Source organism: Perca flavescens, chromosome 9 (assembly GCF_004354835.1).
Source record: "Perca flavescens isolate YP-PL-M2 chromosome 9, PFLA_1.0, whole genome shotgun sequence".
Taxonomy (NCBI): Eukaryota; Metazoa; Chordata; class Actinopteri; order Perciformes; family Percidae; genus Perca; species Perca flavescens.
Genome location: NC_041339.1, coordinates 33,545,668 through 33,572,521, shown reverse-complemented (window position 1 = coordinate 33,572,521; position 26,854 = coordinate 33,545,668). Strand labels below are relative to the sequence as shown.

Genomic DNA, 26,854 nt, shown 5'->3' with positions numbered 1-26,854 from the left:
TAAGAAGCAAAATATCTCTAATTTTTGTCAAATAAAACCCAAACTATCTGCCTGGCTAGGTACCAAAATACGGTGAGAAAATGTTTATGTTGTAATATGTGTTAACAAAGCTTTCAAAAGATCTTGACAAACTAAACGTAACCAATGGCTGCACAAAGTATCCTCCCCCCCCCCCCTCCAAAAGAAGTCAAAGTCAATATGTTTTGGTTATCTGAAAACGTTTAATTTATTATATAGCAAAAGTAGCTCTCTTGTGTGATTTGCCATTATCAAGAAGTATGGAACACTGTTCTGAGAACATTCATTTGAGCTGGTGGTAATAACTGTAGCACCCCCCCCCCCCTCCCGGGAACATAAACCTGGAGCATCAGCCTTTCCAAACAATCATCTTTTCTCTCAGAGAATATTAGTACGCTTCAGTGACTAGGTCACGTTGAAGTGTTAAACTCCTAGGAGTTAGTTAAACAGTTGGACTAATTCTGACAAATGGAAGGCGGTCAGCGGCGACGAGCAGGGGGCCCCGTCTGCTACAACACCAAAACATCGTGGTCCGTATCTCCAAAGTACCGTTCAATATCTCCAAAGTCTAATAAAAAAAAGCATTCAAAGTGCTTCTTCAAATTGGAGATATGGTAAAAAAAATCTATTACATGTGATTGGAGATTTAATCAACGTAAAGTGTTATAAAAAAAATTGCATTGCGTTTAAAGGTCAAAAATAAAAGTAACAAAAAAACTCCAGAACCCAAAAAAAACCCAGTCTCTCTGGTCCGGAGGTTTTTGGAGGGAGTGGTACAACTTAATGCAGGGCAGAGGATCAAGACCGCGAGTCCTGATTCCGAAGTTCTCCATCTGAAACCCTGGATTAAAGGTCGACAGCAGCTGTTGTGTGTGTGTGTGTGTGTGTGTGTGTGTGTGTGTGTGTGTGTGTGTGTGTGTGTGTGTGTGTGTGTGTGTGTGTGTGGGGGGGGGGTCAGAAGTTAGAGTGGTGTGATGAAATAGTCTGCAGGTTTCTGGTAGCTGTGTGCTTGCTGGTTGTGTGTTAGAATCTGTTCTTGCTGCTGCTGCTGGATGATCTGCCGGACCTCCTCCTCCAGCTCTGGGGGGACGATGAGCTGGTCGTCGGGGTCCGGCTGGGCGGGGGCGTTGAAGTAGCCCCCCTGCTTCCTGACGGGGGCGTCGCCCGCCTCCTCTATGCGGTCCTGGTTCCTTCCTTGGCAGGCCACGGAGCCGTTGGCGCGAGCCCTGCGGCCCAGCGTCCCGGACTGGGCCTCGCCGCCGAGGCAGGGAGACGAGGGAGGGAAGGGGGAGGGAGACGGGGAGGAGAAGGGGAGAGACGAAGGCTCCCGACGCGAGGCCGCGGCGGGAGGGGGGGCGTTTGCGCTCGGTTGGGTGCTGGCGTGCGCCTGACCGCCGTGGCGCTGCAGGCAGTGGACGTCGGCCTCCACCTCGACGCGGCTGCCGTTTGAGAAGACGCCGGCGATGGGCTCTTCGTCCTCGCTGTCCACGCCGTTGTCGGACAGCGCGCCGGAGAACTGCCTGTGGAAGCTCCCGCCGCCGTAGGCCGGTCTCCGCGCCCCGGCCCGCCCCGGGGGGTTCAGCTGGGACGGAAGCGGCTCGGTCTGAGGCGGCGGGTCCTCCGAGGACGCCGTGGACCCCACCTCGCTGCTCATCTCCGACGTGCTGAACTCGCTGCTCAGCTCGCTCGCCGTTCCCGAGGAGGCCGGCGGCAGCGCGTCGCCGCTCGCCGAGTAGGGGTGCGTGCCGGCGTGCGTGCCCGGGCCGGGGCTCGGCGGCGGGGGCGGCGGCTCGCAGAAACAGCAGCAGTCCTCCTCCGTGATGCTGAGCTGGACCACCACGGCGCTGAGGCTGTCGGAGCAGCCGTAGCTCTGAGCCAGGGTGACCAGCTTCTTGGCGGCAGCCAGAGCGTCCGGCACATTCCTGACCGCGTCCACCGCCTCGCCGGGGGACAACATGTCCCACAGGCCCCGGCTGCCCAGGAGGAAGAACTCGTCCTGCGGGGTGAGGGTCACCGTGGAGACGTACGGTCTGGGGGTCACAGACGGGCAAAGGAAGGAGTAACCCATCATTCTGGTGGAGTCTGTGACGCCACTGACCTTGTTATCCTGCAGAAGAGGGGGACAAAGGACATTTTGGGTCTTTATTTTTTCACATGCTGCAACTACTAATGTTTGTTATCAGCTAATCTATTACAGTAAACAGACATCGTCCGAGTCTGATGCTGCTCCGCTGGGCTGTGATCATGGGGCGGGTTTAAACCGAACCAGGAAAGAAAATGCCTCTGCACTCAATTGGATAGACCTACAACCAATCAGAGCAACTGATAGACCTACAACCAATCAGAGCAACGGAGACAGACGTCCCAGAAGCTGCGAGTCAAAGGCAGGCTTCGACAGAGCAGAGGCGGCAGTTTCCGTGTCGTGCGGACGGGCGTGGCGATGTGTATACTATACGTGATCGCGGTTCTCTGTTCCTCTTTTAAAACGAATGCGCTGTCGATACCTTCTACAACAGACACGATGGCGGCCATCTTTGTCGTAAACAAATTCAACTCAAGCGCTCTTTGGTGACGTGGTTGATTACGTTACGCCCTGACAATTTGATTGGTCTGGTTGGAGCATAGTTGCTCCACAACGGATCAAGTCCAGACCGAACATCCCAACCTCAAATGTTGTGGGCGGGGCTAAGTTCGGCTGGCATCCAGGCTACTATGTTACATTATTAATTCTTTCTTTGCCCATTTATATTCATGGTACCTCGCACATACGATTATGTATTTTTAAGGCATATTGTCTCTGCCGTCCCTGTTCTACCTGTAAAGCACTTTGGGTCAACTGTTGTTCGTTTAAATGTGCTATACAAATAACAAAATGACTTGACTATCGCATTGCTGAAACGATTAGTCGACTGACAGACAATTTAACTGGCAACCATTTCTGTACCGTTGGTCAAACAACATTAGAAATTTAAAGCTGTTACCATGCTCTCTGGGAACTTTCCATGGCACTTTTAACAAAAAAAAAAAAAATCCTAAAGGAAACACCGACTGCACCTTTAATCAGCTCATCGTTTCAGCTCTAGTACACACAAATCACCATCACAACACCTAAACCATGAGTTGGTCGTCACCTCGGTGATGATGGCGTTGTGCTGCCGGACCCTCCAGTACTCCGGCTCCTCTTGGACGGTGTGAGTGGTGGAGAGTTGCATAGCTTTACCGTCGCGGCACAAAACGGCCTGGCACCTGCCGACGTTGGCAGCCTTCAGGGTGAAGCAGCCGCCGTGCTCGCCGGGGGCAACCGGCTCGTGTCTGATGTGGCATAGAGCTGCTGAGCCGCCCATCCTCTGGCCCGCTGTGCCCAGTTTCCTGCAGGAGAGCAACATATGATCAACATCCCTACAATGGGCTGTGGAAGTATTCAAGGTAGGGCTGCACAATAGGAGGAAAATATGTGATATGCGATATAACATTGTTGAATATCACGATAACGATATTACTTGCGATAAACATATTAAAAGTGTACTCAGTTCTGCTTTCAGTATTCTTCTAAAATACAACAAATTGCTTGTTGAATTTAAAACAAATGAAAGGAAAGCTTTCCAACATTCTTTTATTGAACAAATAGAAACATTATATTGAATATAAAAGGCACCACTAAAAGGAATTCTGAAAGCTGCGCGTTTACCTTTGCATGGTGAGGAAAGTGTTGGTCATGTAATCCTCCTGCCTCTGGCCCCTCTGAAGCTCTTCTGCTAGCACGTCTCCCATGGTGCACTGCAGCAGGTAAGGCACCTCGACGTTCTTGTCTCCGTCAAAAACTCCGTACAGAGCTTCACGAATCCCGCAGAAGCTGTCCAGGGCCAGAGCAGCCACGCACAGCCTGAGAACAACCACGAGATCAACAAGTTACTACGGCTGCAGCGCCTCGTGTAGTAGTAGGACTGGGTAGCATTTGAAAAGTGCCGACACCGACACCAACGCTGTGACTCCGATACCGGTTCCTGAATAGGAATGGGCCGGTTAGCGGTTTGAAGATCTTATTGCAAGACTAAATGATGGTAGGGGTAAATTCTACCAGGTCTGGTCTCATTTCCTGCATTTTATACTATTTGAACTGACTGGTGCCCCAAAATTAATGTTATCAAGCCTAATTCAAACTCAGCCTCAAACTTTTTTTTTTCCCCTATTTTACTTATTATTTATGTTTTAATCGTGAATTTTTGTCATTGGTTTTTGTCTGTCTTTCTTGCCCATCTTGCTGTAAAGTGTGTGTTTAGTGCTTTTACATGTTGTTAAATGTGGTGCGTTTCTTACATGGAAAAACAATAAAAACTTTTGATTATATATATATTATATGTAAAAAAGTCACAGTTTCAAAACCACTAACATTGTCTGTCATACCGTTCCGAAGCTATGAGCTGTTTTGAGTCTTAAAGGACACAAAGTGCAGTTTAGAATTTCTTCTCCCTGCCAGTGTGCACTAGTGCATTTAAAAATAAAATATTTTTCAAAAATAATACATTTATAGCTGTAACTGCAATACCGTAATAGCGTTATATTTTTGCTGAAGGTTATCATACCGTCAGAATCTCATACCGGCCCATGCCTATTGTTGAACGATACTTTTTTCAATACCAATTTTATAAAATCCATTTTAACAAAAATAAATTACAACATTCCGGCAAAAATCTTTTAATATATTTTTCAGCCCCTACAACGTGAGCCCCGTCTCTCTCTCTGTCTCTCTGCGTAACAAAGAGTTTTTCCTGCGTGTCTCTGCGACGTGTAACTTAGACAGCCAATCACAAACATTATTAGATGTTAGTGTAAGTACGCTGTATGCTTATTGGCTCACTGACGCTGATGGGATTTACTCATTAGGTATTGAATGACAAGGCATTTTTCAATACTTGATACTAAGGCGGCAGTTTGGTCGGTACCTAAAAATAATTTGGTGCCCAGCCATATGTATCCATCATGGTAAGGGTGGGGGAAATGCATGCTATGTAGATTACTGCGAGTAATGAGGAACCAACACAAGTGCAACTTCTGCCCGGAAACCTTTAGCCAGCAACAGATGCTGAGGTAGCACAACAAGTGGATTGGCGTGCCAGTCTGTCACACTATGGCCAACGCAATACCACTCAAAGTTATTTATGTAAAACGGGGAGAACTCTGCCAAGGATATAGCTGAGCAAAACATCCCTGACTTCATCTAGTTTACTTAGTTTGTGGTTTATTTTGAACAAAAAAAAAAAATGTAAAAAACAAATTAAAAAACACACACACACACACACACACACACACACACACACACACACACACACATTTTCATCTTGCCTATGTGAGTAAGTCTTAATTTACATGTGTGAATGGTTCAGCAACTGCACATCTGCAACTGGTCCAGAATGCAGCAGCTAGCCTTCTAACAAACCCACTAAAAACACCAGTATAGTCCTGGTTGCAATGCAGTGACTTTCACTACCTTCTGAAACATGGGAGAACTTGTTAATGTCCTTATAAAGCTTTGATGGTTTGGCCATTTCGTGGGTTTTTTATTTTTCTGTCTTTTTTTTCACTCCATATTCTCCAGGGACATTGATAAAGATCCTGCATGATGCCCAAGGTCCAAAACTAAAACCGTTTCAGCAGTCAGATCTGCACCAACACACATCTGCTGATGGAACGGGTTTAAAGCTTTGCTGTCCAGACTAAAACATGTCACGCTTTTACTGTTTATCTACAACACCAATAATGTATGTCTGTAAAAATTGGCATTTCTATAATTTAGTTTAATGCCGTTTTCTATGCAAATTTTGTATTTTATTACTATGGTTATTGTATTAAAGTTTTTGTGTATACGAGGGCTTGGCGATAGGGAGAAAATCAGATATCACAATATTTTTGACCAAATACCTCAATATTGATATTGCGGCGATATTCTAGGGTTGACAATTGGTGCTGTAAAAAAATATCTTCACACTTATATTTTAGATAAATAATCATCAGTAATGTGGACATAATGTCTAAGTGGGTAAAGGCAAATAATAGAACAGGTAGAACAGTCTGGTAAGTTCAGAAAAGTACATCACTTTACTGTAATGCAGCCTTTAAAACCAGGAAAAGACACCACTTATGTCATATCACGTTATCACGATATCCAAAATCTAAGACGATATCTAGTCTTGTATCACGATATCGATATAATATCGATATATTGCCCAGCCCTAGTGTATATTCTAAAAGCACTCTGTACCTGTGGTTTGTAAAAATGCTAAATAATATAAATAAGGTTTACCTAATTATATTTGTTATAGACTTACAAAAATAAATTCCAAGGGAAAAAATGCCAGTGAGTAGAAAGAAACACAAAGGGGGGGAGGGGGGGGGGAGAGGACTGACTTGTTTTTGACCCCAGAGGCCTCGGTGTAGCCGTGGCTCCAGACTGCCGGGGCCCCGTGGCTCTCACTCGCACACGGAGCTGAAGGGGATGGATCCACCCTGAAACATTTGATATTACTGCAGGGAGCAGTGAGAAAGGAAAGAAAGACAAAGGGATCAGCCAGTTGGTTTTAATGAGTCAAATATTTGGTTTCCATAGATTATGTATTATTATTATTATTATTATGTAAGCACTGCAGGATCCATGAGGCTCATACTTGAGGAGCTCCAGGCTCTTGTGGTCCAGGTTGAGGCGAGGGTTGCCTGTGAGGTCCAGCTCCTGAAGCTTCTGGGGAAGCGTCTCCGGCAGAGTGACCTCAGTCAGCTCGTTGCAGCTCAAGTCGACACACTGAGGAAGCACAGCGCAGAGAGAGACGGACAAAGGGTCAGTTCACGTGGCGTTCTATCTAGGGCACGGCTACAGATTTACATCAGACCTAGGGATTCGCTTGTTCTCAGGAGTTCTGTTCGGTATCCACCGAAACAAAGTTGTATGTCCTCCAACGCTCGCCCATAACAAAAGCTTCTGACCAAGGAGTTTCTTGCATCAATACAGAATATGATGCATGTTCAAATTTACACACACACACACACACACACACACACACACACACAGACAGACAGACAGGCAGCCGTCTTGTTCCCTTGCAGAATACATAACATGTTGACCTTGCTCTGTCTCCTGCCTCCAGCATTGTTCTCCATTTCTCTGACGCAAATGATGGCTCCCTTTTCTCTCTTTAACTCTGTTTTACACACACACACACACACACACACACACACACACACACACACACACACACACACACACACACACACACACACACACACACACACACACACACACACACACACACACACACACACACACACACACACACACACACACACACACACACACACACACACCTATCATTTGGGTTCAGAGAAAGTAAGAGATTGGGGAGTTACTAGCAGAATACAAAAGGTTTCTTGATTTAGCTAAACCCAATAAAAGGTGAACACAGAGGTAGACGGAGAGAGATAAAAAGGTAAGAAGAAGCACGACTTTATTTTCCCAACCTAATTCCGCAAGGCACCTAACTGGGACAACAGCTAATAGCGATGTGTACGTGTGGATGTTTTGTGTGGATGTGTGCCTAGAAAAACAATAAAAAATATGACAGCTAAATGAATGAAAGCAATCGCTGCCTAAAATACCTGCGTATATCAGACTAACCTTGATCTCGGGCAGCTGGAGAACCTCGGGGAACGCGTTGATGCAGTTGGAGTGGGCCGACAGTGTGTGCATACGCTGGCAGCTGAGGATGGTGGTGGGCACGGCCCTCAGTCTGTTGCCGCTCAGGTCCAGCTCCTCCAGCTGCTCCAGTCGGGCCAGTTTACTGCAGGAGGTGGAGGTACGGTTGTATCAGAGCGCTGGCACCGCACATTTTATTTTTGGAAACCACAGTCATCAGGCTCATCTCTCTTGTGACCTAAACCTGAGTCTGACGCAAGGCTGTGATTTTACACTGGGCGATAATGTAAAACATACCATGCTTTTAGGATGAGGGCACCTCATAAAAGCAAAAGGAATGAGAGTTAATGTAAGCTTAGTCTCGCATTGCCAGACCTCCACAGCGCTGCGGAGGAGGGTCTGGCTAGTCCACAGTATTCTGGGATAGGAGGAAAATGTGCTCTGGTTTATTGGCATTTCTTTAAACCAATCACAATCATATCTGGCGGTGCTTAGCGCCGGACAGAGTCACGGTGCCTCTGCAAAATAGCCTCGGGAAGGAACTTGTTTTGGTAGAACGTGCTCGTTCAAAAGTAGTTTTAGTCGTGCAACAGAAAACTCAGATTGGACAGATATTCTAGCTAGCTGTCTGGATTTACCCTGCAGAGATCTGAGGAGCAGTTAACCATAGTCCTCACAAATCCACCGGAGTTTAGAACGCCAACACAAAGAAAGCGGAAGGTAACGGACATCTGGCCGAAAAAGAGGGACATCTGGCGGAATTTCCAGCGGCGATGGAGCATTCCCGGAAGTGGAACGTCGTGGACATAGACTGTATGTATGTGTATGTAAGCTTGGGCGGGCCTAAAAGCATACAATCGGGTGCACAAACTTGTGTGATGTTCTGCAACCGCACAAAGCCAGAGGTCGCGTCACACCTCAGTGTGTTTTGGGAAGCCCAAACCTCCCAAACTAGACTTTAATAACTCTACTGAACACTTCTGAGGGTCCCAGTGTGTCTATGGGTGAGTCTTCTGTTTCTTATTTGAATTTACTGTATTCAATGCAGCAAAATTCAACAAAAAAAAAAGGTATGAAATGTATTGATTTACTCTTTTGCACGCTTCAGTCCGGTTATTGTACCTGGCAGTGAAGGTCTGCAGCTGGTTGTAGGCGAGGTGCAGCACCCTGAGGTGGCCGTGTCCCGTCAGCAGAGGGACACACTTGTCCGTCAAGCTGTTATTGGTCACGTAGAGCTCCTCCAGGCTGCTGAAGCTGTCGTCTGTTAGGCTGGCTGCAGGGAGGTTCTCCAGCTTATTGGCTGACACATTTAGGTATCTCAAGCTGCCATGAAATCCCAGCAGAGAAATTAAACTTAGTACTTGAACAAATTACTTGACAAAAATAAAAAGCGACGGATGGGAAGGGAAGAAATAGGGATAGATAGATGTGAGGGAAAGATTTGAAAGACACAGGTGTGAAGGATGAAAATACCCACGGAAAGAATGAATAGTAAAAAGAAAAAGAAATGTTCACCTCTGTGCTTTGATGAACAGGTTGTGTGGGAGCTCGGTCAAATGGTTGTGCTGGAGGTCCAGGACCTCCAGCTGGGATCTCTCCAGCCTCTCAGCCTGCAGACACACTTGGTTCCAGCCTGCCAGCAGTTTTCTCAGGCTTCCACTGGACAGCAGTCTACGCAACACAAACAACACCGCAAGCTCAATCTCTCGCTCTCTCTCTCTGTGTGCGTACTGATAACCTGTCAGTGTGAACTCTGTTAACCCCGATGAGGACACAGAGCAGTATTTCGTGCACCCCTTTGTTATAATGACCCAATTACCCACTGAAGTACAATAAGTTAAATCAGCTCTTGAGTCACGGCTGGCTAGAAGGAGAGGACTAAGAAATTGAGTTGGAATTACATTTGTGCAAATTGTGCTACTTGGAGCCTGTAGTTGGACCATTATCATTGTGGACCCAAAAAAAAAAATAAAAAAAAAATAAATCAATGCTCCAATAGTCTATGAAGGCAACAGCACAAGTTTGTAGTTACTGCCAAAGGCTGCACACAGACTGGAAATAGCACTGGTGTAGGCGTGTTGCTACAGGTAGCGATGAGACCTTTTGGAATAATATGTTTATTTAAAGAGTTTACAGACTAACCAGCAACATTACTATCCAGTGTATCTGTGTGAACAGTGTCTGCAGTGTACTATAAACAGCAGCCCTGTCTGTTTAGGTGGAGGGTGGGAGTGTGGCCTTGACCAGCTTGCTGGTGCTACATTATTTGAGCCATTAAACTATAACATCCAAGCAGCTACCCGCCTTTCCTTCGGCACATTAAGAACCCTTTCTTTGCAGCTTTTTTTTTTTTTGCGAAAAACGTGTCGATGCGGCAGGTGTTTGTGTGTTGCTCACTGTATGGGCAGCTCTGTAACCGCATTATGGTTGATGTCCAACACCTCCAGTTTGCTGCTCTCACACACCCAGGCAGGGACACATCCCAGCTCGTTCCTTTAATAAAACAAAGACAGTCAGCGCCCAGATATAGAACGAGCACAGAACCTTCTTTTTCCAACACAGGAAATAGGACGGTTAAAGTATTCATAGAGTCTTCATACCAGGACAAATCCAGAACAGTCAGATTCTCTGGCACGGGCTGCACCTCCAGCAGCTTCAGCTCTACAAACACAGCGTGCATAATCCTTCATAAGCTACATGTACATGTATATATAGCACCAGACGTTCTCATATCTGTTTAACATCTATACAGCACATAATAAATGTAAGTACCGTTGTGTGCAGCGTGCAGGCTCTTGAGGGCGTGGCCACTGACTCTAAGGGTGGAGAGAGTGTTTCGGTCACAGCGGAGGAGCTCCAGCCTGCAGAGAGGCCTGACATCCAGCTCCTGTAACCCAGTGTCCCTCAGGTCCAGCTGGACGATGTGGACCAGCTGCTCCGCCTCTCCCACTGTCACAGTTTGAAGCCGGTTCAGCCTGTACATGATATGATACGATATATTTTATTTACGCGGCATGCCGCTAGGTGGGCCCATCCCACACGGAATTACATGACACCAACACAAAAGTAATTTCATCCACAGCTTCCAGTCCAATCTCCACACACAACATACTTTTACTTCGCACAAAATAAAGAATAAAGAAAAATGTATTACAGCAGCCACAACACAATAGTGTAACCCATAAATTGTCCAACTGGAACTAAACATTTCATACATAAAACAACCAACTACAGACACACACACACAAAGTAATAATAACAGACAGACAGAGAATCATCGATACAAAGCAGTCGTCCTTTTTAGACCATGCTTGTTCTAAAAAGTCTGCAAATAAAAAATGTGTGTGTATGTACAAGTGAGAACTCGAGAATGTGAACAAAAGAAGAGAGGGTAAAATAGCTGGTCATTTCATTAATCAATTTAGGGGTGACCCCAAATAGTCAAATATTCGATGCTTCGAAGGCCCTGTTCAGACCAAAGGTTGGCGACGAGAAGAACTGAAACTTGCAGCTACTTGCAAGGCGCCGGTCTGCAACGTTCTGAAAGCTGCCAGTTCACACCAATGCGGCGAGACAAGACCGTGTGTCATCTCCACAGCTCAGCAACAAGGCTCTTTGTACTTGTGCTCTAAGTTTTGACTTTCAGGCTTTTTTGTAGCTGGATATATCATCTGTTGCATCTACATATGAATGCGGATAACATCAGTGATAGTGAGATACTGCACTTCTAGTGATGAAAGGGCAAAAAGCGACGTTTTAATTCTCAGATTCTCGGCTTTGTTCTAACGCCGCTCGCTCTCTTCAGGCACACTCTAGCTCGCTCAACCACGTACCGTGTTTGCGGGCAACCCTTTGAAGCTTCAGCCAGCCTCCGTCCAAAACAGAGAAATAAAATGTATCATGGATCATTTCATTTCTACTGTAATGAAACGAGGATCATGTCATTTTGGCTATATGGGGGTGCTCAATGTCTGATTTGGCAAAGAACCACCTGTTTTCTCCCAATAAGTTAATATATTATATGATATAATCATAATAGTCCTATTTGAGCAATTGTTGCTTTGGCTTTAATTATGTGATTTCCAAATCCACGGGACAATAGGACAAAAACAGGCAGTGATGCAGAAATACAGCGCAGATTCTTTTCCTGCAGCATCGTGGGAAGTGTTCGATTTCAGATGAGCTTTGTTCCTGTGTTGCGTCCGGGAGTCCGTGCGGATATGTTTACCTGAGATCTATGTGGCGAGCAGGCAGCCACTGCAGTCCGGCTATATCCAGGACAGGGAGCTGGTTCCCTGCCAGACAGAGTCGCTCCACGCCTCTGAGCTTCTCCAGGACGGGGGGGGCGCAGCTGAAACAGTTGAAGGACAATCCAAGGTAGGTGAGGCCCTCCAGGGAGCCCAGCTCCGCAGGCAGAGAGCTCAGAAAGTTACCATCCAGGAGAAGAGTCTGCAGGCTAGACACAACAACGAGAGCAGAGGGGGGTGATGGACCTCAAAAAGTGCTTATACAAGTGCTATTAATCTGTATGGATGTTACTCTCATCATAATATTCATCATAATATGTGCAGTAAGGGTAAGCTGCAGACAAATGACTAAAAAATATTTATAAAGATTGTGCAAAACAGTCTCCTCTTATCAAAAGTGCAACTGAATTAGGGTTTTATCTTAAATAACAAATATTCAATAAAACAATTACGATTTTTTGGAAACAAATCCCACCACAAATTGACCTAATAAATAGGAAAAAAAATATCTTCAGATAAATAAACTAGAACACATAGTGAAGTCAGAACTCAAGCTTCATGTGAAATCAAAAGTAGAGGACGCCCTAGGATGATAAAAAATTGCATCGCGATTAATTTATATCGACTTTTAACTGATTCATGAGGCATTGTTACGTCCTTAATAATCTTTATATGTGTTTTTAAAATATCCATGAAACTCACAATAATAAAACTCCTCCCATTTAATGAGTGTTTTAAAAGGGGGGGAGGGGAGATAACTTTGCCTCCATCTTTTATCTGCATTGCAGGGTGACCACACACCGCACTCTTGTTTCTCGCACCCTCCCTACTTTGCCTCCGATTGGCTAGAATTCTTTGGCCGGTCTCATAACATTGGTAGAACTACAATGATTGGCTAATCCCAGTACATAAGAAACAAATCCCATGTGGACTTTCTAATTTGTTTATTTTTTATAAAATAGTCATACGCCGGAACACATAAACAATACATAACCACACACACAATAACACTTGACCCTAAATCCCCCTGTAATGCGGGGACAGCATCAGCATTACTCAGCATGCACTCTGATCACCTGCACCGTCAGGACAGAAGTCTGGTGCACGGCCAGTTGTTCACTTAATACAGAGAGGGATTAATCTGCACCGATTGTATCACAAGGACAACAACTCCTGTCCTGAGCTTACCGAGGACACATTCTGCTCTCGGGGAAATAGTCGGCAAGTTATCATCATCATTATCAACACCGTTATCATGAATAGCTTCAGCCCAGAGGTCGACGCCATTCTTCTTTCAGCAGACTTACTTGTGCATGGTTCCTACTTCTGCAGGCAGAGACGAGAGGCGGTTTCCAGACAGGTTTAGCTCCGTAAGCGAGGGGATGTCACACAACGCCAGAGGAAAGTCTGACAGAGCGTTATTTGACAGCGTGAGGCTTCTCAGTTTACAAAACCTATAGAAAGTTAGAAAGAGGAAAGGGGGGGCAGGAAGAAAAGGGCAGACAATGAGAGACAAAGTTATAAATCTCTCAGGGCTATAATCAGACTCCTTGAGGGTCTAAACCAAGCATGTTTTTAGTTCCATAGCACCCGTCTCATAAACAACGAAGATTACGAGAGGAAGCCTGCAAAAGGTCTCAAGGATACAGCACTCAGTACAGACACTATTTAAAGCTAAATGTTTACATGACTAAAAGATTTCAGAGTGCGGTTCAGGTGAGAGCGTGTGCGTGTGTGTGTGTGTGTGTGTGACACTGTCTTTCCTAGCCTAATCTAGTTCACAGGGGGGTCGGGGTGAAAAGGCTGCGCCCGAGCCACATCCTTCCGAGGGGAAAGTCACAGGCACGCCACGGGAAGAACACATTCCTTAAAACACAGCCCGGGAAGCGTGTGTTTATGGGGGAACAATGGCGGTGTATATACAGTATATATGCATTCATTTGTCCTCAAGTAAATGGGTGGCTACAAAGGAGCCAAAATCAAGAGAGACAGAAATTGCTGTACGGTGAATATTCGATCAGAAGAGGATGGCGCTGAAACATGACACCAACGTTGCATTGCTTCTTTTGGACAACCAGCGGCTAGATGTTCACGTAATTGATTTCTCATCTTTTAATTATCTCGACAACCACGTCTGTGTGTATAGTGTTCGGATGTGTTATAGTCTGGTCTAGTGCTATTAGAGTGAAGGAAACAGCTTTTCATTCAGCTAGAAAGCTGTTAAATAAAGATGAAGCCACCAACATGACTGGGGAAGCTCTGCAATATGTTGTTGTTTTTGTTAAAGTCTTTTAAATCTTTTGCTGCCACAGAGAGAATCAATGTGACGAAACATGCGACACTACTTCATCTTTACAACGACGACAAGTCGGTTTTGTCTTCTTGTCTGTAAGTACGGTGAAAAGTCCAGAACAAACAATAAATTGATCCGACAAACGAGTGCCACAAATCCCACATCCTCTGTCCTGCTGCCAGAAACACCAAATCACCAAATGTGTCTCCACCCGCAGACAGAACTGATTGAGAGACGGGCTAACACATTGTAGATTTTGGTCTTTTCACGGGATTAGTTAAAAATAAAAAATACAAACATAGTCTATTGCTTTAAATATGACAGAGCACAATGTTTTAAATGATACTTATTTTCTAGTTCTGGCTCCTGTTTAATTGATATTTTGCTCACATGCTCATTATTGTAGCTACCTGTATTTCAGTATTTTGATGGGGCTCTTGTCCAATAGCAGATGACAAATGTGATAACATAAGATAATTTATTGTTCCACAATGTGGAATATTTTGCTTGGGCCAACCCGCCATGCTGCTGCCATTACCATTACAAACATACATACAGACATAATAATAATAATTAATTTAACCCTCCTGTTGTCCTCTGGGTCGAATTGGACCCATTATCAAAATGTCTATATTAAAAAAATAAATTAAAAAAAGGGGTTCTTTTCCAACCAAATTACCGAGAAAATAACATGGATGGTTCCAGGTTCGCCAAGTACAATTAATGATCACTACTTTCATTGAGTTGTTTTATTCAATTTTATAGCATTTGAAGAAAAAAAATGAACCGGTTTCTAAACAGTATTCGGACTCATCTTTGACATACACAAGCCTTTGATTATCCATCAACATAGATTCCTCTAATATTAGTCAAAATAATTCATAATTTCAGCTTTTTTTGACTCAAAAATTAGGTATAATTTAAAAATCCAATGCGGTTTAGTGACCATGAATTCCGAAAAATAAGTGTAACACTAGTGGTAATAAGTTGGTGTCCGTGGCGTGTATACAGTACTGGTGGTAGTGGGAAAAAGCATCAACAGTAAAAACCAAAAAATGGCAACAAAAACATTGAAAAAAAAGTGTCAAAAAAAGTCAGAAAAGTCAGAAAAAAGGGTTAAAAAAAACCCAGAGAGGACAACAAGTGCATGTTCGGCGGGGGAAGTCAACACGAGGGTTATCCTGGGTATCCTGCTCTGCCTTTGAGAAAATGAAAGCTCAGATGGACCTTATGAAGTCATAAGGAGCAAGGTTACCTCCCCTTTCTCTGCTTTGCCCTCCCAGAGAATGTGGCCCACCCATGAGAGAGAGACATCATGGCTTTCAAATGAGCAAAGTGGCAGTTGGTCTTGGTCAAGGCCACGCCCTTGCTAGTTAAAAGCTTTATTGACGCAGGGACAAATTCATTTCTAAATCTATTTAATCAACATGGAGGGACTCTGAACCTCCTGCTAGAGGGCAGGAGCTCATACTCAGCATGGAGAACATGGGATGGGTCATCAACTATCCTGTTTGCCTGCTCTAGAGTAGTGAATAATAACTGCGCAGACCCACAGACATTCTCTTACACTAAAGCTGACGTTGCTACATAAGACTGTGACATCAGCGACCAACAACAGGTGGCTGGATGCAAACTCTCTCATCACAAGTGTAGCTCTCTTTTAATCATCCAAACCACACAGCCGCAGACACACACACGTCATCTGTAATTTGATCTAAGCTGCTTCCTCTTTAGGCCATATGGTAGCTTCCCAAGACAGAAAAAAAAAAAGAAAAAGAAAAACACACAGAGGGAAATTCCACATCCTAAAGAGAGAAGAACAAAAGGGGAAAAAAATTGTGCTTGTCATGTGTCGGCTCCTCCTGTTGCCTTGTTCCCGAACACAAAGGATGGTAGCGGTGTGGTGTGTGCAGGAGCGGTGGGGACAGAAACTCACCTGGTCAGTGCTGGAACACCTTTGTGCAGCGACATAAAGTTGTTTTTGAGATTGAGGTGTGTGAGGTCCTGGCTGTAAAAGAGCTGAGCGGGCAGCTCCTCCAGGCTGCAGCACGACAGGTCGACTGAGTTCACCCTCTGGGACGCAATCTGATAGGAGGAGGAGAGGGGCACAGGACAATATGATGAGCAACTTTTAACCACAAGAGGTAGTAAAGATATGTTAAATCCTGCTAAGCCATTGGGAGGACAACATGTAAATGTATTTCTAAGACATTAATTACAGTTACAGTGGGGCGGCTTGGTTGGAAAGTTAGGCATAGTCATATTTTCAAATCTCCAGTTAGCTTTTAGCACTGACTTAAAGCTTTAGTGCGTAACTTGTTGATATTAATGAACGTCCGTTACATTCAAGCCATTGCCAAATGAGTTGGCTCTACATTAACAGTGCCATCAGTCTGTGACTAGCCCCAGCCGAGCCCTCATCGGGAAAAAAAGACACTTGCCACTGGGCCTAACAACTTTTCTGGGGGAAACACTGCTGAGTAATACATTATAAAAGACCTGTTCTACCTGAAAAAAACTGCTATATATTTGTTAATAAGCATATATGTATATAGTTTTTGAAATCTATTAAATGTGTTACACATTTTCATGTCAGTTTCTAATTCATTCCACGGTTTAACTCCATACACCGAAACACATCTTTGCTTTACTTCTGTCCTGCTTTTTGGTTTAGTGAAGAATATGCAACTATAAGGATGGAATAATTATGGAAGCAAAGAGTGTAACTGTGGACACAAATGCATACATATATAGAAGAGAAGTACCTTTGAGGCGGTCCTGTGCCAGCGGAGGTGCTCTGTGTAGGAGTCGTAGCTGATGTAGTAGGTCTGACTCTGAGGACCGGCGGAGCTGAAAGCCAGACAGTGGCTGTGTCTCCGAACTTCTTCCACCTGCAGCACAGAACATATTTCAGTTTCCTTGGATCTTTTTTTATTTTTAAAAATCTTCTTAAATCTAACGTACTCAATGACTGTGGTTCCAAAAAGTTGCCATCTTTTCCATCTCCGACCCTTTTTTTTTTTTCTAAACGTATATCTCTTTTGGAAACGGTTGATAATAGAGCTGCAAAGATGAATCGATTAATTGTCAACTATTAAATCAATCGCCAACTATTTTGATGGTTTGAGTCATTTTTTATGAAAACTTCTGATTCCAGCTGCTTAAATGGGACCATCGTCAGTTTGGACTGATCAACCTTTTTCTGACATCTTTTAGACCACACATAAATGAAAAATAATCGTTTGTTGCAGCCCTAGCTGATATAGCACAAATTGTTCATTTTACATTCTGGTATTTGTACGGATTACACAAAAAACGTGTTCATTTAGATGTGATGGTTCCTCAATTAGTTTATTTATCCTTTGGACAGAGCAAGTCTAGCAGTTTACACCTGTTTCAATGTTTATGCTAAGCTAACTGTTTCATGGCTTCAGCTTCATATTTACTGCACAGAAAAGAGATGAGACATGATAAGTTTGACACTGTACAACTATACATAATATATGCTGTACAACAATACACTTGCACTAACCTTCATCCTGGACTTTACATCTGCCTATTGCACATACTATGTACAAGGGGGTGTAAGAAATCGATACACTTGAGTATGTAAATGCAATATACATTTTTTTATTATTTTAAAGTTACGTGCAAAAATATTCATGTAAGACAGTGGTTCACGTTTATGTTGTGTTTAAACCCCCTACCGCTAGATGGCTATGCTGAGACGCACCACTAGTGTCCTTGCCTAACAGTGCCTAGCAGTACCTAACAGTGCCTAGCAGTGCTATGGCTGAACTTTGGCCTACTTTAGCATATCAACATTAGCTCACTAAGAACCTGGGAACCACAATCCCAAACTGGCAGTTTGAGTTTCTGTCTACTGAATTGTTTACCTAAAGTAAACTTCTTTGACTTTTATGCACATCATGTCTTTTTGTTTTTTAAATATTAGTTTTTCTAAAATTATATTTTTAAAAAATCCCAACATACCGCCTTACGCACAGTATCAAAATATATCGCGATATATTGAATTGTGACCCGCATATCGTATCGCCAGATTCTTGCCAATACACAGCCCTACTATATCCTATATATTCTTTGCAAATGTTTCACTCAACCCATTCAGCCTCTTTTTTCTTATTCTTAACAGTTATTTTGTATGTACAGTATGTTTGTTTTTCTGTATTGATTGTGTATTTCATATTAATTGTTTAATATGTCATTTGTTAATGTATGCACCTTTCACCAAGGCAAATTCCACATAAGTGTAACTTATTGTGGCAATAAAACCTTTTCTGATTGTTCTGATTGCGTGGCTGAAGGAGGGGAAGCCAAACCTGGTGCAGCACATGGCTGGACAGGAGGAGAACGCGGGAGCGGCGTACAACCTCTGAGCTCCAGAACTCCAATATTTTGTACCAGTGCTCTAAACCACAGAGAGGAGTTCTGTCCCTTTAATACTGATAAACAGGTACCAATCCAGAATGCTACTCAAGCAAGTTAAAGACATGAAAACACTTGAGAACGTACTTTTCCACCGATGAGAGGGAGGATGTGCATCTTGCCAGTGTGGGCGTGTTTCACAGATGAGACAATGAGGCAGGTTCCACTCAGTGTGACCTGGCGCTTCGACCAGCGGTTCACCGGCAGCGCCAGCTTCCCTTTCCGCACGTTGAACACCCCAGAAAGCTGCACGCGCTCCGAACCACCCACACTTCGAGGCTTGCCTGGAGAGAGAGAACATGAGATTGCTTATGATAGTTAATACACACTGTTTTTATGTTTCATAATGGCCTTTTGGAACAATAGAATGTGCTATTTTTTATTTTAGCTGCCCTGGATTTTGTGAATCAACTCTCTCACACTGGTTTTCTCTTTCACAAAGTGAAAGCCACAGAGAGCTATGCGGTTATGTAAGTGAATTGTTGTTAATAGCCTGTGGGCTGAGAGCGTGAGCGGTCACTCAGACGTGACTTGTTACATTAACCCATTGCGGACACAAAAAGCAGCCACAGTTACAGGACAAAGCAGGGGATTGGCCAGAAACAGCTGTTAGCTACCTGTATTTCAGTATTTGGATGGGGCTCTTGTCCAATAGCAGATGACGAATGTGTTAAGAGAAGATAAACTTTATTGTTCCACAATGTGGAATATTTTGCTTGGGCCAACCCGCCATGCTGCTGCCATTACCACATAGATGTTACTGAACACACAACACAGCAAGGTTCCTAAAACACTAATCCTTTAGTAAAAAATAAATAATTAATTTAATAGTAGTAAAACCAAAGGGATCCTCCCAGTCCATCTTGACCCAGACATTAATTTATCTGCTAGTTAAAAGCTTTATTGACGCAGGGACAAATTCATTTTTAAATCTATTTAATCAACATGGAGGGACTTCTCTGATTCCAGACATCTTGGTGTTCTCCTTCATTGCGCTGAGCATTTAAAACACAGTAAAAGCAACTATGAACTGATTAATAATGTATACTCTCTTATAAAACTGGGTTTTCCGGTCTGTACTTTTTACTCCTTGCTCTGGTGATCACACACACATCCACCCACCCACAGGTTTCACTGGGGCTAACCAACTCCTGAGTGGGGTTGCATCGAACCTCAATACGTCAGATTAAGAGTTATTATTCTTTGATCAGATAGCTCTAGATTTAAACCAGAATTTTGACAACTTTAGACAGTTTTCAAGTCCATAGTCGCTGTGCAGCTGCCTGTGTTTGGACAACATTTAACATTTGAGAACGTATGATTCTTTTGTTAAATGGAAGATTTGTAGATTTGATTTGTAGAAATGCAGGCTTCCATTCTCCAAAGTAAAACTTTTGGAAAAAGTAACAAATACTCTGGTAAAATGATACCAAACCTTATTCTTGAGCCAACGGGCGCTCAAACTTTTATAGAGGTTTGATGAAGGCTAAGACAATTATGTTACAAACATCAAAACACAGAAATGTCAGCAAAAACTTGAAAGCAAGCCACTAAAGCATGCATTTAAAAAATGAGGTCAACGACCAAATCTGTCCATTTTGGTACTTAAAAATGTCCACGACTCGAAGAAAATAGTGATACTGACCATTATAATATCCCAGACCCCAAGGTTCCATACTGGATTTCAATTGCTGCTTTTATCCTACCAACAATCCAAAACCAAAAGATATTTAATATTAGCATTGACAAAGAAAAGCAGCAAACCTCACATATGGCATTTGCTTTAAATCAATTTTCGGTTTATCACCTAATCATTTCAGCTCTACATGTGTTTAAAATCATTCTGGGTCACTGCCACCCATAAATTCAGTGCTTTGTGTAGTGAATATTTCAAGATGAAGGATCAGCCCGCATGAAAACTTTTGAGTTCAGTAGGTAACCTTGGTTCTAACAGAACAGGGAGTCCTGACAGTGCAAGATAAACTTTCGCCAACGCCTCAATATGTATTTTCATAGACTAACACTATTGAGGTGTAATCCAACAATCAGTCGGTGACATCATATGGTGTCTTTTACCACAAATGCATAGAGCTTATGATTGGACATGTATGACGTAAACTTACTGATGGAGCCGATCAACACAAGTCTCTCAAACACTTCCCCATTTTAAGCTAAACAATAATGTGGAATTTGTATTGTGTGGGTCCACCCTTCCCTGGGCGGCACGACCGAGACATAGTGTGTTAATATACACACACACTCGTACAAGCCCTTTCCTTCCGTCTATTTCTTTGACTGGGGAACATCCTGTCTCTCATCAAGCAGCCAATAGCCATTTCCTGTTCATGCTACAACTCATCGTTTTGGTGCATCTTGTCCCTGCCAAGCCTTGTGCCAAGCATCTGACAATTTCCTTCCATCTTTCTTACTCGCAGCAGTTACAAGACAGGCAGTTTGTGGAAGACTTAGGTACATGTATTTGGCGTCCTTCCTCAAGAAAATGTTAAGTTTTTCAACAAAAAACACGACATTTCCCCATACATTTTGTGTCTCTTTTTGGTCATTTTTAGTTTTCTTTGGAATAGTAGTGGCTCTCTGTGGTCATCTGGCATCTCTTTTAAGTTAGTCTGTGTCCCTTTGTGGTAGTTTTGTGGTAGTCTTTTTCACATCATTTTGGACCATTAGTACCATATCTCGGTCGAAAAGCCAGAGCAGATCATAAATAACACTCAAAAAGCTTAAAGACAACGTGTGGGGGAATTTCCCTAATACATGTGTCTCTTTGTGGGATTTTGTATGTTTGTGGGTTATTGCATAATTTTTGTTTTTCTTTGGGGTTGTGGTTATATATAGATATTATATTTATATCGTGATATGATACTAGATATCATCTTAGATTTTGGATATCGTAATAAGACATAAGTGTTGTCTTTTCCTGATTTTAAAGGCTGCATTATAGTAAAGTTATGTCATTTTCTGAACTTACCAGACTGTTGTAACTGTTCTATTATTTGCCTTTACCCACTTAGTCATTATGTCCACATTACTGATGATTATTTATCAAAAATCTCATTGTGTAAATATTTTGGGAAAGCACCAATAGTCAACACTACAATATCGTTGCTGTATCGATATCGAGGTATTTGGTCAAAAATATCGTAATATTTAAATTTTCTCCATATTGCCCAGCCCTAGTTTTGAGACTCTTTTTTTTCACGTCGTTTTGGACCATTATCATCAGTATATCGGTGTCGAAAAAAGCTTAAAGACAAAACTTGCTAAAGAGGGGACAAACTGCAATTATTAGATTTTAGAAAAGTCATTAAGTCACATTCATTTGGCTAAGGTGCTGCCCAAAACGGCGGGATGCTACAATTAGACCTTATAACGGCAGGGGAAAACCCTGGATTTCAGTTTAAAACAGCTGGCGTGGTGCTACTGTGATGTCCACGCCGCAAGGACAAAATGAAACGTTTGCCTTCACGGGCTGTGGGTGCTGTGGGAGTTTTGGGCACCAGTATCAGACGCGTTTGTTGGGTGAGTGTTTACCCTTGAAGAGTAAAGCAGTGACCTCTGGGTACTGCAGCTCTGAGCTGAAGAGGAGTCTGCTGCTGCGACAGTCTCAGGGAGATCCGAAACACTGAGGAGGTGAAATCTGAGTTCCACTAAGGTCACTTTTCTCTTACTGTCAGCACAGAGTGTGTGTGTGTGTGTGTGTGTGTGTGATAGAGAGAAAACCGAGAATACTTGCCAGAGAGATTATGCTGAGTCAAAGGCCTGTAGCTCTGAACATCAACATTAACAATACTGTACACACTGAGACTACAGGACAGCGTGGAGAAAAATATGAACGTTTATCCTATTAATGGGGGACTTCTTTCTTCAGACCTATACAACTTTATTTTTCAAAATTGGAAATAAATAAATCACTTTAGAAGGGGCTGTGAGTTAACTATGCTTCACTTTTTTTATGTTGGTGACCACTGTTTTACAATTATTTAAATGTAACTGTTGTTGCTGTGCAATTAATCCAATTTTGATCGCAACTTCAATTTTGGCTCTTAACGATCACAAAAACAATGTAGGCCTAATTGTGAAAAAAAAGATTCTTTGCGTTTCACTTTTATCTGTATTTTATTCATTAGGCTACTTGTTTTCAAAAGATTGACAGTTGATTTTTTTGTCTTTATTATTTAATACTACAGTATATATAGATACTTTTGTACAATGTCTTGAGTATACCTTTAGGTTAACGCCGACAGTATGTGTAGTAATAGTGTCTTTTGGTGTTTTTATTGTTGTATTAAATAGAGCTGCAAAGATTAATCGATGAAACCATTAGTTGTCAACTATTTTCATCATCAATTAATCGGTTCGACTCATTTTTTATGAAAAATACCTCCGATTCCACATTCTTCAATGTGAATATTGTTCTAGTTTCTTCTCTCCTCTGTGACAGTGAACTGAATATCTTTGAGTTGTGGACAAAACAAGACATTTGAGGATGCCATCTTGGGTTTTGGGAAAACACTGGTCCACATTTTTCACCATTTTCTGACGAGACCAAACAACTAACCGATTAATCAAGAAGATAATCGACAGATATAAAACTGCAAATTAAAATAATTGTTTAGTTGCAGCCCTAGTATAAAACAAACAGAGAGAACAGGAAAAAAGAAAAGTGTTTTAAAGATGACTAGAGCGGGACACTGAAAACATTTTCAAACAGGATTAGGAATGGGACAGAAATGAATTTAGAATAGGTATGTTAATTTTAGAAATAACTATTTTTTTTTGGTTTCTTCCTCCAACATCACACCACCTCTCTTATCTCTACCGTCTTTGCTGAGGGTGTCAAAAACAAGGTCAAAAACAATATCCAGTTGTGCTAATCCTAGAAGAGATCATGGCTGTTTTCCCATCCTCTTAGCCTGCTTGTCAGCAAAACAGGATCGCTATCAATAACAACAACAACAACAACAGAAGAAGAAGAAGAGAAGCAGAATCCATAATACCTCCTGATTGGTGATTGGTGTGCCCAAAGAGCACACCTGTTACCTCCAGATGTGTCTGCCTGCAGACCTACACACAGGGCTTGGGTGGGTTTACAGGCAAAACACTGGGTATTGTCCCCCCCGGGACAATTGAATACACTTGTTTAACAGTCCAACTGACCAAACACAATGACAGCACCCACGGTACACTGAATGGATGAACAATGAATGAGCAGAGACAAGTCGAGCACAACTAAAGTGGCATGGTGTGACAAGCGGCTAGCGGCGAAGTGTAATTGGAAAAGAGCATTTAAAAAAAAAAGATGTCCTGGTTGTCTCATAAACATACAGTTGGGGTTGCAACTAACGATTACTTTCAATGTCGATTAATCTAGCGATTATTTTCACAATTCATTTATTAGTTGTTTGGTCTATAAATATGTCAGTCCCCAACTCAAAGATATTCCGTTTACTGTCACAGAGGAGTACTGCCTAAAACGCTGGTATCGGTATCGGGAAGTACTGGAGTTTATGCACCGATCCGATACCACGTAATAAAGCCCTAAAGAAATTCTACATTAAAGTAGTTTATTTATGTTCTTTTTCCGTTATAACTGACTGTCAAACTGGAGAATAAAAGAAAGTTCTGGGACATTCATTGTTTGTGTTTGTTCATGTTTCACAAAGAGTTTAACCTGAGCCAGACCGACAACAAAGATTGAAATCATATCACATCCATACAGGGATAGTAGTATACAGCTGTTAAAACATAATAAAACATATGACACTCTGGTATCGGATCGGTACTCGGTATCGGCCGATACGCAAGTTCAGGTATCGGAATCGGTATCGGGAAGCAAAAAAGTGGTATCGGGCCATCTCTACAGAGGAGTAAAGAAAATAGAAAATATTCACATTTAGGAATCTGGAGGAGAATTAAATAAATAAAAGAAAATAAATTATTTTAAAAAAAAATGACTCAAATCGATTAGCTAATAGAGTAGTTGACAACTAATCGATTTATATTTGCAGCTCCAATGCTTTTCAGATCTTTCTTTAGGAATACATCATCATCCACCTGTAAACATGTTTTTGGAATTTTGATTTTTTTTTAAACTAACCTAGACAAAGTAGCCTACTACTCACCAAAGTAGAGGCGTATCAGGCAGCCAATTTCTGGATTCATCCCCTCCCCCTGCACCCTCCATGGATCTTCAAACCCCAGATGAGTGAGGTACTCATTCAATATCTGAAGAGGCCGCTCATCATCTCCCAGCCGCCGCACGGCTCCACCGTGCAGCTGGAGGTAGAGGGCCGGGGTCGGGCTGGTGTTGATGGGCTCCGGCCATCCTCTGCTCCCCCCTGGGACCTCCGGGTCAGGCTGGACAGATGCTTGGCTGGACAGGGGCCGAGTCTGAGAGCTGCTGGGGCATTTAGATGGAGGTGTGATTAATTTGGGGGCATTTACATTATCACCAGCTCCAGCTTCGATGTCATCTAGTGGGGTTGTCACTTGGCTGGAAGCGCTGCAGGGGTCTGTGGGGGGCATGTCTGCAGCAGATGTGTCGGTTGAATGTGTTGGAGAAGAGGTGAGGTCTACTTCATCTGAGGAGCTCTCAAACGGGTCAGGCCCCTCTGTGGCGCTGTCACAGGTCGGGCTCAACACTGAGGAGTCTGTACCCGGACCCAGGCCATCGCTGAGCGAGTCCCGGAGCTCTGTGCTTCTGGGCCCGCCTGGGCTTAAGTCCTCACAGGTGCTGCTCTCCATATCCGAACCAGAGTAGACCCCATAACAGTCTGCCACACTTAGGCTCAAATCCATCACGATGTCATTCAGATAAACCTCAGATGAAGAGTTCCTCGCGGTTTTATCATCCAACAAGTTAGAGGACAGTTTAGTGTCAGGGTAATACTGTTTTGTGCGTTCATTCTCATCTGCTTTGGGGTTTTTGACATCCACGCTGTCACCGAGACTTTTGATTTCATCAATGTGCCCATTACTATCTTTACAACGATCATTTAAGTCAACTAAAGCAGCAGTTTTGCAGTTAATTCTCAACACAGCCCCAGCTTTGCTCCCATCCAGCTTACTGGCTACGTCTGCAGCAGTGGTGTCCACTGTACAGAGCACCGGTCGCGGGTAGGAGGGCGTGAGCCAGTCGTGGACGTGAATGCAGCCCCGCCGGAGGTCCGATCTCACCCATGTCTTATCCGAAGCCTGGAGCTGCTTTGACTGCTTCTGCCGAAGAAAAGTCCTCCTATCCAGGCTGAGGGTGCTCAGCGGCGAGGCTAAAGGGGCGGGACTGGCCGCCTCAGCAGAGGACAAGCCGCCGGGGGAGCTGCTGGTCGGCGGAGCCCCGAGCGAAAGATTCCGCTTGTGTCTCTGCCGTCTCCTGCTCAGCAAAGAGTTGACAGAAGTGGTGCTGTTGACTGATGTCAGGCTGTAAATGTTGGCTGTTTTTACGGCGGGAATGTTCATATTTTTGGCCGCACCACCGATAGCGTTGGCAACTTGGTTTTGATAGATCCCGTTCCTTATCGCAATCTGGAGAAGGGAGGTGGCTGCAAGTCCCTTGCCGAAGAGTTTCGCCTCTGCGCCCCCACCGTCATCCTCCCCGATTGAGGGTCTCTTTCCCGCAGACAACGGCGTTAATCCACTTGGTTTCACGGGATTACTGTCGCCGCTAGAGTCAAGTATCTCCTGTGGTGTTAACGAAGTTGAAAGCGCCCCAGACTCGTTTTCCTTCACACTTTCCATGTTAGCTAGCAACGGCGGCGCCAGTTAGTTAGCAGGAACAGCCTGCATGTGAATGTTAGCCTCCGTTAGCTCACAGTCGTTAGCTCGCTCTAGTTACTGGCTAGTTTATGCCTGGCAAATGTGTGTACGGCTCCACGTTTAGCTTAGCATGCTAAAGTACTGCGCGGTTCGTCCAAAGAGTTGCTCCGCTACATCATCCCATTTCGTAACACGCCGGGAGCTAACCGGCTGGTCGAGATGAGAAAACGCATATTCTAGTTGGTCGCCATGGAAGCTAGCGCGAGAAGGCGCGACTGCAACTGTACAGACAGATGAGACTGTCAGCAGTACACAGTGGACAGGGCGGGGTCTCATTGGATATGAATTATGACACCTTCAGGTGCTCCCGAAAGCTCGGAATTTGTATAGCGCTGTACA

At 43.6% G+C, this 26,854-nt stretch overlaps 1 protein-coding gene across 1 annotated transcript; it reads right to left on the bottom strand.

Moving 5' to 3' along the window:
• Positions 1-209: 209 nt before the first annotated feature.
• LOC114561781 (PH domain leucine-rich repeat-containing protein phosphatase 1) lies at positions 210-26,854 on the bottom strand. Its single transcript, XM_028587884.1, has 18 exons — positions 24,826-26,854; positions 18,773-18,969; positions 17,005-17,130; positions 16,176-16,324; positions 13,254-13,400; positions 11,928-12,155; positions 10,472-10,674; positions 10,300-10,360; positions 10,097-10,192; positions 9,215-9,370; positions 8,822-9,022; positions 7,682-7,844; positions 6,681-6,811; positions 6,424-6,540; positions 3,707-3,901; positions 3,150-3,387; positions 972-2,125; positions 210-642 (listed from the first exon to the last, which is right to left on the bottom strand). Exons 1-17 carry the CDS (start codon positions 26,435-26,437, stop codon positions 980-982), a joined length of 5,166 nt encoding a protein of 1,721 aa, XP_028443685.1. The 5' UTR covers positions 26,438-26,854; the 3' UTR covers positions 210-642; positions 972-979.